The sequence below is a fragment of the Aedes aegypti genome, chromosome 1, assembly GCF_002204515.2.
Source record: "Aedes aegypti strain LVP_AGWG chromosome 1, AaegL5.0 Primary Assembly, whole genome shotgun sequence".
NCBI lineage: Eukaryota > Metazoa > Arthropoda > Insecta > Diptera > Culicidae > Aedes > Aedes aegypti.
In genome coordinates, this window is record NC_035107.1 from 304681651 (window position 1) to 304695583 (window position 13933).

General features: G+C 38.6%; 3 protein-coding genes across 4 annotated transcripts in view; 1 reads left to right on the forward strand and 2 right to left on the reverse strand.

Annotated features, from left to right (window-relative positions):
- LOC5576112 overlaps positions 1-1642 on the reverse strand; it is a 43330-nt gene extending 41688 nt beyond the window's left edge. The window contains exon 1 of the mRNA XM_021838395.1: positions 1393-1642. Within this exon, the coding sequence (XP_021694087.1) occupies positions 1393-1536 (144 nt within the window). The 5' untranslated portion in view covers positions 1537-1642. The remainder of the gene's footprint in view (positions 1-1392) is intronic.
- A 96-nt stretch (positions 1643-1738) lies between these two features.
- LOC5576113 (Down syndrome critical region protein 3 homolog) lies at positions 1739-10816 on the forward strand. 2 transcript variants are annotated; one of them, XM_001662408.2, is made up of 4 exons: positions 1739-1930; positions 9563-9643; positions 9801-10479; positions 10553-10816. In XM_001662408.2, the coding sequence occupies exons 1-4, from the start codon at positions 1874-1876 to the stop codon at positions 10636-10638; spliced, it is 903 nt and encodes a 300-aa protein (XP_001662458.2). In that variant the 5' UTR covers positions 1739-1873; the 3' UTR covers positions 10639-10816. The 2 variants fall into 2 exon arrangements, with proteins under 2 accessions (XP_001662458.2, XP_021694089.1); XM_021838397.1 differs by lacking the exon at positions 1739-1930 and adding an exon at positions 9369-9484.
- Positions 10817-11844: 1028 nt separating this feature from the next.
- On the reverse strand, positions 11845-12734 carry LOC5576114 (dynein light chain 1, axonemal). Its single transcript, XM_001662410.2, has 2 exons — positions 12482-12734; positions 11845-12428 (listed from the first exon to the last, which is right to left on the reverse strand). Exons 1-2 carry the CDS (start codon positions 12634-12636, stop codon positions 11978-11980), a joined length of 606 nt encoding a protein of 201 aa, XP_001662460.1. The 5' UTR covers positions 12637-12734; the 3' UTR covers positions 11845-11977.
- Between the last annotated feature and the right edge of the window lie 1199 nt (positions 12735-13933).

Genomic DNA, 13933 nt, shown 5'->3' on the forward strand with positions numbered 1-13933 from the left:
GGAAATCCCCGGAAGAATTTCTTGGACAAAATCTAGCAAATTTCCGAAGGAATTCCTGGTGCAATCCCCGGACGAATTCTCTGAAACAATCCCCCAACGAATTCCCGAAGAAAAACCTCGGAGGAATTCTTTAAAATTATCTTTGGGAGAATTTCTGAAGAAAATTCCAGGAGGAATAGTTGGGGTTAATACCCTGAGGAATTTCTGCAGGAAATCCCCGGAGGAGTTTTCGGAAAAAATCTACGAAGGAATTTCTGGAGAAGATTCCTGGAGAAATGCCTGGAACAAATTTCTTGCGGAATTCCTGGAGGACATTCCATGGACAAATTCCAAGAGATAGTCCTGGTGGGAATCCCCGTATAAATTCTCTGAATAAATCCTCGAAAGAATTTCTGGAGGAGTTTCATAATGAAATCCCCGGAGGAATTCCTAGACAAAATTCCCGGAGAAAAATTCCTGCTGCAAATCCCTAGAAATATTCTCGGAGGAAATCATCGGATGAATTTTCTGAAAAAAATCCCCAAAGGAAATTCGGGAGAAAATGCCTGAAATCTCCGAAGGAGAAATCCCCGGAAAAGTTCATGGAGGAAATCCCCGAAGGTATTCCTGAATGAAATCCACGGAGAAATTTCAGAAAATCCCCTGAGGAATTCCTGAAGGAAATCGAAGGAAGAATGCCTGGTAGGCACAACGGAGAAACTTCGATAGAATTCCTGGAAGAGCGAGATTTCTTTAGGCGGACTTCCCCGGAGAAATAATCTGATGATTCCTGGAAGTATCTCCGTATGAATTCCTGGTGAATTGTTTTCCAGCTTTCCATCTTGAATCATTCTTGTTAACTTCATAGACTATCAAGCTTGGCTGTTTCAGGGAGAAAAATCCAAACTGGTAAATGAACATGTGTCAAACCGGATTTGGAACAGCTAAAATCTAGGTCCGAATCCGACCAAAAATGGACCAGGCAGTTAGCCTGTTCCAAAACAGGACCAGTTTTCTGTATAAAATAAAATTAGAACATCATGTTCAACACCGGTGCAAGCTTATTTGTTAACATGGTTCAAAAATTTGGACCGTACCAGTGATTTGACCACCGGTGAAGTTGCCCTAACAAGGTCGGAAACAGTGACCATCACTAAAAAAGTGTCTCGCTACCAGCCCTGCGAATGAAAACAAACGACTTTTTTGGGGGATTTTTCCGCCCCCTTACGATCAAACCTGCACGGGCGAATTTTATCGCTAATCACGCAAAACTCACCCCGCCGATCTTACATCCGAACCCGCTCAAATCCCACAATCCGCAAATTGGAATCCCTTTAAATTTTCCCCCAGAAAGAAACCGCACTCATTTTCGAGGTTATCTCCCGTTCCAAAAAAAAAGAGTCAACTACTTACGATGTAATTCCGCTGCTTGAGATAACTTCCGACGGCGCTGCGAATCAGATCATTTTTGGACTTCCGTGATTTACTGCTGCTGGTTCCGGTGCTTCCGCTGTTATTCGAGGACGACGTCGTTGTTGATCGCTTCGATTCGGACATTTTTCGCTGGCGAGATGCAAGAATAATCGTAAACTTTACATTACTATGCGCTCGCTGCTTGACTGTCGGATGAGTTTTGCGTGCATAAAAACGACGGCGAGGTTGGTGCTAGCAGGCACGATTGACAGATTCGGCGAACTCACCAACACACATGTCGCACAGCAATCAGCAACGGACACACTGGTATAACTGATGAACTTTATCGGTAGTTTGCGCAAGTGAATCAAAACAAACGAGTAGAATCTTCTGCTCGGATCGGAGCACTGATTGATAAGCCGTAAAATTGCATTTAAAGTTGATAATTGCAGTGGATTAGTGGTTTAATTAAGTGCCCGGGATGGCGATCAATCTGGAGATCAAGCTGCGACGGGCGAACAAAATCTACTATGAAGGGGTAAGTGGAAAACATGATTCGCGAAAACTGGAATCCATACAAATGAACCTTTCTAAAGGGTGCAGTGTCCGGAGTTATTCAAGGATGATATGCATCTGCGGCGTGTTCATTTCCTGTCGAACTGTTAAGGTGATACTACCTGTACATATCAATCTCAAAATGATTAATCGAAGTTTGTGGCATGTTCACAGGATTCTTTTTTCGTCACCAGTGGTCCATTTTTGGTCTTGCTCTAGGAATGCCTTAAAGAATTCTCAAAAGGCAGCGTCCATGTATAACGTAACGCTAAAATTGGAAATTTTTGACCCCCTCCCCCACCCCCGTAGCGCTTTTTGTATGAAAAAAATCAAATTTTTGTATGAGCCGTAACGCTTAAGCCTACTCCTCCCCCCTCCCCCTAGAGCGTTACGTAATTTGTGGACGTCGCCAAAAGGCTCTTCAAGAAATTCTCTTGATATTTTCCATAGAAATTATAGTATATGCTGGTTTATAAAGAAGCTTTTACTGGCATTCAATTAGGCATTTTTTTTGTGGAATTCAGTTATACGATTAGTTTGAAATTTTTTCTAAAAGTTCCTCGTACATCCTTTTTTTTTAGAAATTTCTGTAAAAATTCTGAACACTTTTTTACAGGAAAAAGTCTACTACCTGGAAACACCTGAAAAACCTGTGATTCTCAGAATTTTGGCCACACTCAGGGAAATAATTTTGAAACAGTAATGCATGGTTGAATATGTTCACGATTAACTATTTTTGCCCCCTTATTTACATTAAATGCTACTTGAACGCTTCAGTTCATTAATAAACATGGACGTTTTTCGTGAAATGTGTTGGCGATAAAAGATTATGTGAAACCGGCAACACGGACTAACAATGAAAAAGCTTATTAGTATAGATTATCACTGTTGGTAGGAGGTCAGTTTGAAGACAGCGCGAGTAAAAATACCAAAATGTATGTATATATTAAGTTAGATTTGAAATATATTTTAAGGAGAAATAAATTGAATTTCAGCATTGAAGCTGCTATCGAGAATGCTGCTCTCAGTCTTTGGTTATCGCGACAAATGTGACTCCCTCCCCAACAATGCTTTCAAATAATTCACCATATATTTATCATAAAGTACTAAAATCATCGATTATATGTAGTTCCGAAAAACAATGTCTGTTTGTTGCAGGTAATGAATCTGCATAATTAAAATTTTGTAAGGTAGCAGTAATATTACGCAGCTTAACCCCTCTACCGACAGCTTCATTTTTTTATGCTTTAATGCTTTAAATATTCCAATCGCGATAACTTTTTTGGTTCTTGATATTTTTGCACCATTTTTTCACAAGATCACATAAAACTCTTCTAGTTTAAGAATCCGTGTCGATATTAATTATTGGTGATCTAGTTTTGAAGATATTCCAATATTCCTAGGGGAACCGACATTCTCCATGTAAAATGTCTTCGGAGGCCATTTTGTTTTTGGTCAATTTATCAAAAATGAAGCTTATGCTAGAATAAGAGCGTAAGTCGCATGATCGATTTCTCTTCGTCGATCCTCTCTTCCGAAAATAAAGGTGACAAGATGCGGGTTTGTCATAATTTTTTTACCTCAGGACGCAAGATTGCATCGCTGCCTAGCGTCCTTAAGTGAAAAAAATGCTAACAAACCCGCTTCTTGTCACCTTTATTCACGCAAGAGAGGATCGATGAAGAGAAATCGATTATGCGACTTACGCTCTTATTCTAGCACAAGCTTGAAATATAAATTGTGCATCATAAGCCATTTTACGAGACGTTTCGGAACAGCTGATCGCCGCAACGGCGTCAATAAGCCATTTTACGAGACGTTCAAATGACGTTTTCTGGCGGGCCGCTCATTGTTGTTGTTCAAAAAACTAGCATGATATCTGAATGGTGCTGATCACATTTTTGTTGGCGATGGCGTCTCGTCTCTTTCAGCGCAAATTACTACCCGGTTTACATGTATTATGTTACCATTAGATGAAAAATATCTTCCCTGCCTGCTGATTTCAATTTTACAGGCAAAAATTAAAAACTTTGTTGTATTGCCACCAGCGCCATTATTGAACATGCTCCTTCCAAATGTAGCGCTAGAAGAAACGTAAATAAATCGGCCCGCCAGAAACTTTCAAAGCTGGTAAACAAACGGAAACCATATGATTCGAAACGTCTCATAAAATGGCTTATGAGCCATTTTACGGAGCGTTTCGGAACAGCTGATCGCCGAAACGGCGTCAATTGACAGGAGACCTGGGATTAAATCCAGCGTGATTTTTAACAACGCCTCATCTTACCAAACGAGGACATGGAGAAAATGACAAAAAAGAGATCCAAAAATGTTTGTTACTGCAACTTAACACCTAGCTATTGTATCAGCTACCTCTTTTTCACCTATATTTCACATAAAAAGGCATTTTTGTGATCACAAATATTTTTTCTCCATTTAAGTTTTCGCCTGTATGAAAAGCTACGCTTGAAATGCGCACAGTCATCAACCATCATCATCGCCATAACTGACGACGATGATTGAAAAATCCCAGGTCTCCTGTCATTTCACATGCTTCGTAAAATGACTCATACAATGGCAGGTAAAAAGGAGCTACTCTGATAAAATCATAGAAATCGGTTCAGTGACGAAATTGAAGAAACCTGAAAATTACGATAAGAGTTTTTTTAGAGTTTTCAAGATCTTTATTTGTCCAACGTGGTACCAGAAACATAAATGCTCATTACTCAAAGACGGCTACACCAAGTTGCTTTATTTTTTCACAACATACTCGCATTAATGTATCATTTTGAGTAGTGAATATCCGAATACGATTAAAATTCTGTAGCCTGAGATATTGATGTGGGTTATGGTTACGCGTCGGTCCCCAAAGGAATTTTGGAATATCTCCGGATCCATATGACCAATTATCAATATCAGCACATATCTTAAAACTAGAATAGATTTAAGAGAGCTTGTGGGAAAATGGTGCAAACATGTCAGGAAACAAAAAAGTTATCACGATTTGAATATTTTTTAGCAATAAAAAATGAAGCTGCCGGTAGAGGGGTTAACAAAGATAATATTTTTGCGTGTCCCAAAGATATCATGTGCCTAGTAAATTTGGCATTGGTGAATTTGAAGCTGATTTCAAAAATGTTCCAGCCAGTGCTGGGAATGGTAATAGTAGTAGGCTTGAATTTTCGCGAAAATCACGTGGCTCTCCCAGTACAGTAGTTCAAAAACGTGAATCTCATCAAGTAGCCTATGTTGGGTGCACGAAATTTCTAAATCATGAGTGTCATTGAAGGCTCAAAATGCGGGAAATGCAGCGGGAAATAGAACATTTTTCTACAGTAATTCTGGGTTGCCCTTAGCAACGGGTGTTTTGCTATTTTCAAGGCTTTTTGCCTACAGCAGCGATGCGCGTGAGTTACACTGGCTTCGCTGACTGTGATTGGCTTTGTTTGGCTACTGTAGAGTGAATTTCAAGATTTTTCCCAACCCTGGTTCCAGCACATTACAATTTTGAGCTACGGGTCTTAAAAGTAGTATAAAATGCTGTTTTTTTTTCTGATGTTGAAAGTTAAACTATGATTGGTATATAGTGATATAACCCACCTATAATCATCAGAATAGGATTATGTAGGATTCAATTTAGTTTGAATGTACGAATAAATGTTGAATAAATCGATTTTTTTAACATGCCGCCATCGTCACACAAAATAATTCGTTCCTATTATATGGCGAGATACCATACTCAAGTAACTTTTGAGCTTTGAAAATATTATGAAATTTCTAGAAAAGTATTCTCTAACACATTGACTCTGAAATCTGTAGTAAACTAAGCAAATAAATCTTCATATAAGCTGGTTCTTGCATGTAAGTTGACTGTAGTCGTTAAGCAATGTATTTCAACACCCAATATCTCAAAAACCAGAAAATTCTATGGTTTCAGTAATTCTAATTTAAGTAAATAGCAGTATTTTGATGCTTGAAACAAAGAAAATGTTCCGCAGTAATTGATAAATGTAAAAGATTGACGCGTACACTAGTAAAATGAATGCTTTTTAATGGGGTCCTAAAATGTTTAATGAAATCTTGTTTTTATTTAACAACACGAAAGAGCACGTTACTGCAACTATTTTAGCCTTTTTTCCTGCTCAAATAATAGCTATATCATATTTAAACTTTAATTTAAAAATTGGGTCCATAAATGAACCTTGACACTTTTGATCGTGTTTGACGTTCGCTTAGTCGACAAAGGGGTTTTAGTTTTAACACTGGGGTTGTTTCTCTATGACATTTCGGAAGGGACACGGAATACAAAATACACCCAAAATTTGAGTTTAAGGTGAAACATCTTGGAATACAAAGATGGCCGTCACAATGGCCGATTTGTGCCCCTACTCACGATTTCAAAGGCACTAAGCTGGAGAAATAGTTGCCAAACATTTCTGATCTTCTTATTTTAAGCTTTCTGCTAGTGCACAAAGCCAAAATAAAAAGTTCACTGTTGTTGGATGCTTTCTTCGCGAGATTTGTGCCTTTTAAGTTTTAGTGCAATATTAGAAATTGATTCCAAACTGTTTCACCTTAAGCCAAGGGTTGTGCCAAAATCTAAAAATAATTTAGAAACATGTTTTTTGGACTTAAACAAACGAAAAGTTTTAAAAAATTGAGTAAACATGTGTTTTTGGCCAAAACTTAAGCGCTTGGCACTAATTTTGGGACATGGCTTTAGGACCCTATTCCTTTAGAGTTCATCCATGGTTACTTCCAGGAATCGCTCCAACAGTTTTTTCTAGGAAATCTATTAGGAAGGAAGGATTTCCCAATAAACTCGATCGTCGATTCATCATAATGCTCCTATAGATTTGTTCCTAGGAGTTTCTTCAGCATTTCATCCAAACGTTTTCCAAGAATTTCTCGAGTAAAATACCCTTGGAATCTTCTAAAGTATATTTAAGGTTCCACACCAGGTAGCACCACTGCAAATTTTCCAGTTATTACTCCGATCATTCTTATACAAACTTCTTTGGGAATTCCTTCCGATGTTATTCAAGGAATTAGAATTCAGAAAATCCTACGGGGTTACCTATACGATTGATTGTTGTTTTCAATAAATTAACAATTGATCTTCTAAAACTTCCTCAAGTGTCCAGTAGTTCTTTCAGGGATCCTTGTTCATCAAAAGTTATGTACTTTAAACCTTTCACAAGCTTCAACAGAGTCTTTAGGTTTTCTTCTAAAATATTACTCGTTTTTATCAAATATTTATTTAATAATTTCTTAAAAATGTTCATGAAATTTCTATGGAGATATTCTTTTAACAATGCCTGAAAAAAATATTCGAAGACTTACTTGGAAAATATCTCAAAGAATTACTGGAGTAATTTCTTAAGAAATCTTAAAAGGAATCTCTAGGGAACATCCAGAAAGTATCCATAGCGAAATTTCAAGTTGAAATGTTAAAGATATCCTGGAAAACAATGTTGTAGGGGATTCTAAGAAAGACTCAGGGGTGCTTTCTGGAGAAGTTACTGTTTTTTAGATGTTCTAAACGGGTATTTTTGAGAGTGCCCAAATGGAAGCGATGGAAGAATCGTCGCATAAAAGTCTGGAGGACTTAAGACTTTGTTGGAGAATCCTTGGAGAAATTCCTAATGAAGTCTCTGAGGTGTTTTCTGTGGTTCTCTTTTGAAAAAATCCATATTGTGTTCTTGAGGTTTCTAAAATGAAATTGTAGGAGAAATTCCTTGGGAAATAATCCCTAAAGAACTAAAGAAACCCTTGTTTTTTGTTCAAGAGTTTTGAAGCCATTTAAGACCTACTGTTGAAAATGGATTCAAAATCATTAAAAATAAATAATTCGATAATCATTAGTGTTTAAGAGTTCTTCTTGAGTCTGGAATTATTTCTTAAGACCTGGAAAAAAACCTGGAATATCAGGGAATTTCATTTCAGTAAACGAGTAGACACTCTGTTTTAGGATAGCATTCAACTTTTAGAGCTTACTCTTAAGGTGAAACATATTAGAATTAGAAACAACGAACGTACGAAGTCTAACTTCTTATTTTAATCTTCCCGCTAGTTAAAGAAGTCAAAACAGAAATTGCACTGTCGTTTGATGCTTCCTTCGCGACTTTTGTGCTTTCAAAATTATGGCACATTATTGACTTTGAATGCCAAGCTGTTTTACTTTAAAATATACTATCTAGCATTTCCTTAACTAAGGTTAGTAATTTCTCCAAAAAACATCTATGATTTCTTCCAAGTATTCCTTAAAATATTCTTCTTGGCTCAACGTCCTCACTGGGACAAATTCTGCTTCTCAGCTTAGTGTTCAATGAGCACATCCACAGTTTTTTCCCCTGTTCGGATGCGCCACTGCGACCATTATTTAAATCTCTCGTGGTATTACTCGTATCCTTAGTGTATAGTGCATATCGCATTACTCCATTTCCATTGATACCTAGGTAATGAAGCATCGATTTCTGTACAGTTTTGTTTTGATTCCTCAGAGATTGATAAAAACCCTTCATAGATAATTACACATCTACAATCTTCTTATTTACACTAAGAATTATTAATTATTTATGGATATATTATAAAATAATCGACTGTAATCTCAAGAAGTCGGAAAAAAATGTTTGTAAGTAAAATTGAGGAATAATTCAAAACGCATTCATTAGAGCAAATCAAAAAATACTATCACCAAAGTTCCTTAAAATACACTTTAAGATATGCTTATTCAAGTAACGGGAAAAGTTTTTGATTTCACTTGCGCTATTTTGAAATGTTACGCTTGGAAAAGTGGATGGAAAAAATACAAAAACGCTTATATCTTTTCATATGAAATGATGTCTTCAGAGTATATCTCATATCTAAAACTCTTCAGAACATAGTAGGCTTGAAAAATTGATATTTTCGTTAGTATTGAGGAAAAACCGATTTTTGACCATAAATTTCTAAAGTGACCTATATCTCTAAAACTATCAGATATAGAAAAAAATGATGTTCTACAAAGTTTTCATATTTTTTATAATCTTTAATATCTTTAATTATTGCGCTATCTCTTGAAATAAAAAAGTTTGACAGCGAATTTCGAAAGCTATTAAATTCGAAGCTTAGCACACTTTTGCATATAACGCGCCTCGGCCAGACAAACAAATGTTCAGAAGACAGCAAAACTCTATCTCTTATCTTCAAGTTATTGATTAATTCCACTTAATTTTGTTTCGTGGACCAATGTGCGATGTAACAAATCAGTCTTTCAACGAACGTAATATAGCACAGAAGCAAAGAAAGAACAACTTGGAGCAAAACAGAACAACCACCGGTCACAACAGCTCTTTCTAGTCCTCTCTGAGATCTCTAATTTGATTGTGCTAATTTGAATACTAGTTTATCGTGAGTACAAGCTATTTTGGTAGTTTTTCATATCCGTCGTTGAGAAAAAAAAAGTTCATTTGCATTGTAGACTCTGGACCAATGCACGAGTTCACTCGTTGACGAAAACAACTATGTCCTTGATACCTCTGGTCTTTGATTTTAAGTACGCCTTTCCTGCAGTCTATTTCCTCTTCTAAATAATAATTAATTTAACTATCGTTTTGCTATCTCAATTTCTTAGGAAACAATCAGTGGGGTTGTTCAAATTTCATCTCCAACAGAAATCAAACACGATGGAATAACTTTATGCATGGAAGGTCAAGTAAGTACACCCTTAGTTTCACTGTAGTCTCCTTGACCAACGAAATATAGAAGACATTCATTTTCATAGTGGTTAACCAAGTCTCATATTAGTTTATGGGCTTATTCTCAGTATCACTTTGCTCAGTTAACCTTTAATACTGTCTTCTACACTCAAGGTGAACTTGACAATCAGCAATAAGAATGTGGGTATATTCGAGGCCATGTACAACTCGGTCAAGCCGATCACCCTTCTTAACCAATTCACGGATCTGGCTTCGTCTGGTAAACTATCGTCCGGAACCACAGAAATCCCCTTCGAACTACCCCTGATATGCACGAAAGAACCAAAGGTCCTCTACGAAACCTATCACGGAGTGTTCGTCAATGTCACGTACCTGCTGAAAGCCGAGATGAAACGCAGCTTCCTGGCCAAAAGCGTTGCCAAAGCTCAGCAGTTTATCATCCAGTACCGCCCGAGTCAACCGCCGGAGAAGAAAACCGAGGTCAACTTCTCGATCAGTCCGGAAACGCTGCAGAAGACGGCCAAGGAACGCATCTCCATTCCGCGCTTCCTCATAACGGGGGTGCTGGACTCGACGGAAACGTGCGTGACCAAGCCGTTCACCGGCAGTTTGACCATCCACCACACGGAGGTGCCGATCAAGTCGATCGAGATACAGCTGGTCCGCGTGGAAACTTGCGGCTGTGCAGAGGGATATGCCCGGGATGCGACCGAAATCCAGAACATTCAGATTGCGGACGGGAACGTGTGTCCCAAGGTGCAGATCCCGATCTACATGACGTTCCCGCGGTTGTTCACCTGTCCGACGTTGATAACGAAGAACTTTAAAATCGGTGAGTTTGAGGGATTGGGGATGGCAGTTCGGAATAATGTGAAACTAAAGCGATTCTACGTTTGTTCTTACAGAATTCGAAGTTAATCTCGTGGTGGTGTTCGGGGATGATTATTTGGTGACGGAGAATTTCCAAATCGTGTTGAACAGAACTGGTTGACGTTACATATAAAAGAAGCGCCTTATGTTACATCGCGGGACTTTCTTTCGAAGAAACATATTCGAAAATCCTTGAATATGTAATCTTTTGTGAATGGGTAAGTACCTTTTCAAAGCTTAAGTGGATCTTTCTGCCCGATCTAACGAGGTTGCAAATATATCCATCTCGCTTATCATAAGTTGCTCTGACTCTGTGAATTGTATGTTGATTGTTGTTTATGTTATGTTTGATTGTAATAAACCGACCGCCGCGACGAGCAAACGTAACATTGTGTTCCGTGTTCTTTCCCGCTAAAGCTAAGTATGCTGCATTGCTCAAGAAAAGTAAAGAAATTCCTTGACTGAATGGGTTAACAAATTTCCTACAGAGAGCCCCATTTAAAATGACATTTCTTCTCAACTGCGTATTGCGGCGCTCATTTTAAATCCACATCCAGCGGCGGCGGTAACGCGCAGAAGATATGCGCGCAATTCAAACGCAACGTCAAAGCTCAAGTAGGCTTAGATTTTTTCGTACTTCAAGGATGCAAATGATTCAAATTTGCTAAAGCTAAGTATGCTGTTCCGCTCAAGAAAAGTAAAAATTTCTGCCCAAGAAATGGTCAAGAAATTTCCTACAGTGAACTCCATTTGAATTGACATTTCTTTTCAACTGCGTATTGCGATTGAAGAAAAATGCTTTTCTTGAGCATTTCTTGCAAGAAATTTCCCACGCATCGAGATAGGCGATTACTTTTATGTTGAAGTGCATACTTCGCTTAACTCTGAATCATTTGGTGATTTTTATTATTACTGCATTTTCAGATAATCGCATTACGTGGATTTATCCTGCAGAGCACAATACTGCGATCAGCAAAATGTGATTTTCTGGACCATTTCTGGGAAGAAATATTCCACGCATCGAGATAGGCGATTTCTTTTTTGTTAGTAGCGAAATTCCACCTGATTTTGTTCGGTTTCGCTGTTTTTCTCACAGGAAAAATGTCTCGAGTCCGCCCGTTCAACACCACGGCCTACTAAAAACGAACTGACAACCGACCCTGAGCAAACATGTTCTGACAAACTCGGTCAACAGCAATCGACCAACAGCAAGGAATAATTAACCTCTCTCTCTGGACTGAAAAAGCAAAATCACGTACTTTTTGATCTACTGGCGAAAGTGAAATGCAATGTCGGATCAGATACAAATAAGATAGAGTCGATAAAGTAGGATAAGTATAGTAAAAACTTGTTGCTACTTGTCGTAAAATGAACTATTCAATCAAACCTAGCTGGTCATAACTTCATTCGAAGGTGGTTCCAACGAAAAGTTCCTCTTCCATTGTAATCCACCTTCCTGCTCAAGCCTTCTCCGGTTGACCGGCCGGCTGTGGCGTCTGCTGTGCGTCGCTTTCCTCCCGGATGACCGTCTCCCCGTCCAACTTCCTCAGCGACAGCAACCGTTTGCTGGCCTCCGCACGCCAAACGCTCTCCTCCATGGACTCGACCAGGGGATTTCCAGCAAACAGCAAATCTTCCAGCACGGGCAAATCGGCCAACCGGTTGAACTCGACCCAATCCTTCACCAGGTTGTTGCTCATGTACAGCACCTTGAGCTTCTTCAGCACGTTGATGCCCTTCAGCTTCTCCACCAGGTTGTAGCTGAGCCAGAGCTCCTCGAGGGTGTCGCTGACGCCCTCCAGGCCGGAAATGGCCTTGATGTAGTTCCGGCCCAGCGACAGCACCCGCAGGTTCTTCATTCCGCTCAGGCCGAAGATTTTGTCTATCATGTTGGTCGACAGCGATAGTTTCCTGTAATGGGATTCTTTTAGTTGTTCGGTTACAGAGAATCTTCTAGATCTTACTCGCAAGCGACCAGGGTAGACAGAGTGGTGTCCATCTTCTCTATCGGTGGCCACTGGAAGCACAAATCAATTTCTTTGTCGTCGCAGGAGTTGGTCTTCGTCCGGTCTTCAAGTCGTTTGAGGGCCTCTTTTATCGTAGTAGCTTTGGCCGTCATTTTTGTTCAATTTTCAGTTAAACTTACAACACACTAAAATTTAACAATCGTAATTCACGCTTTCGAATACGTATCCTCATCGATAAAAGATAAATAACCTATTGGTTGTCTGTAGTAACCATCCTTGTTTCAAAAGGGACATGCTCAGAACGAAGGGTTGCACGTGGATATTATATGGAAACGGTTGTTATAATCAACAGGTGTTTTCGAAATCATATTTAAACTTCGTTTTCGATAACTGGAGTGACAAAGTGATTCGATCTTAACCTGCAAATTCGTAATTGATTTGAATTGGATTAGGAATCAATTTCGATTTGATTTTGGTTAGATTTAGATTCGATATTGATTTAATTTGATTTTCCTTTGATTTCGATGGATTCAGATTCGATTCTGGTTCCATTTGGATTTGATTCCGAGTCTATTTTTATTTTATACTGACTCGATTTTGATTCAATGTGGATTTGCTTTGACTTCAATTCGATTCGATTCTGACTCGATTTTTATTCGATTTCGTTTTGATTTCTATTGATTCCGAGTCTATTTCGATTCGATTCTCATTGGATAGCAACAAGCACACAACATTAGTACATCCAATCAAAGCAGTCATCATCCTTGACTTAAGTTTTACCTTTATGGGGCTCTGCACAGAAATGTACCTCTCCCTTTCACTCTTTCGTGAAATTTGTAAACAACAAGGCCAGTAAAAGTCAAAATCCCATACAAAATCAAAACAGTGCAGAGGCCTATTCCAATTCAATTCTTCAACTAATACAGACGTTATTTGTTATCACAAAGGCTTTCACTAGCTTGGGTCGATTCCACATTGGCCACCTGCCCATACACGGAGAAAATGAAGTACTCAAAAGTGAGTTCATTCCACTTAATTCCGGGGGTTCGTGCGTTAACCTAATTTTGAGTTGATGGGGTAGAAGTTGTTTTCATTTGCAGCCATGCGAAAAAATACCTACTGGCTAAGTTCTTTTCACTCAATCGGCAGATCAAATAACTCAACTTTCAGTACTGTGCCACTTACTCAAATTTGAGGTAACGCACAAAGGTTCGGTTTTTGGGTTGTTTTGCTCTTCGCTCTCTGACAACAATAGAAGGAGCGAATGAAATAAGAAGAGAAAAATAACTCAAAAGTAAGTTAAAAAATACTCAAATATGGGTTTTTGGTTTTCTCCGTGTAGGTTATGAGCCCAGCTGTGAATCCAAAGCTAGAACAATACTGTTGAAGATTGTTTATAAACGGTCGAATAAAAGCAGGCAGATCAAGAAAGATGGGCGATCGAATAGT

Bases quoted from the DNA above. Each gene is read 5' to 3' on its own strand.
- LOC5576113 (XM_001662408.2), top strand. From the start codon at position 1,874: ATGGCGATCAATCTGGAGATCAAGCTGCGACGGGCGAACAAAATCTAC. The intron at 1,931-9,562 runs GTAAGTGGAAAA...TCAATTTCTTAG, and splicing joins ACAAAATCTACTATGAAGGG to GAAACAATCAGTGGGGTTGT. The intron at 9,644-9,800 runs GTAAGTACACCC...TCTACACTCAAG, and splicing joins CTTTATGCATGGAAGGTCAA to GTGAACTTGACAATCAGCAA.
- LOC5576114 (XM_001662410.2), bottom strand. From the start codon at position 12,636: ATGACGGCCAAAGCTACTACGATAAAAGAGGCCCTCAAACGACTTGAA. The intron at 12,429-12,481 runs GTAAGATCTAGA...ATCCCATTACAG, and splicing joins TCTACCCTGGTCGCTTGCGA to GAAACTATCGCTGTCGACCA.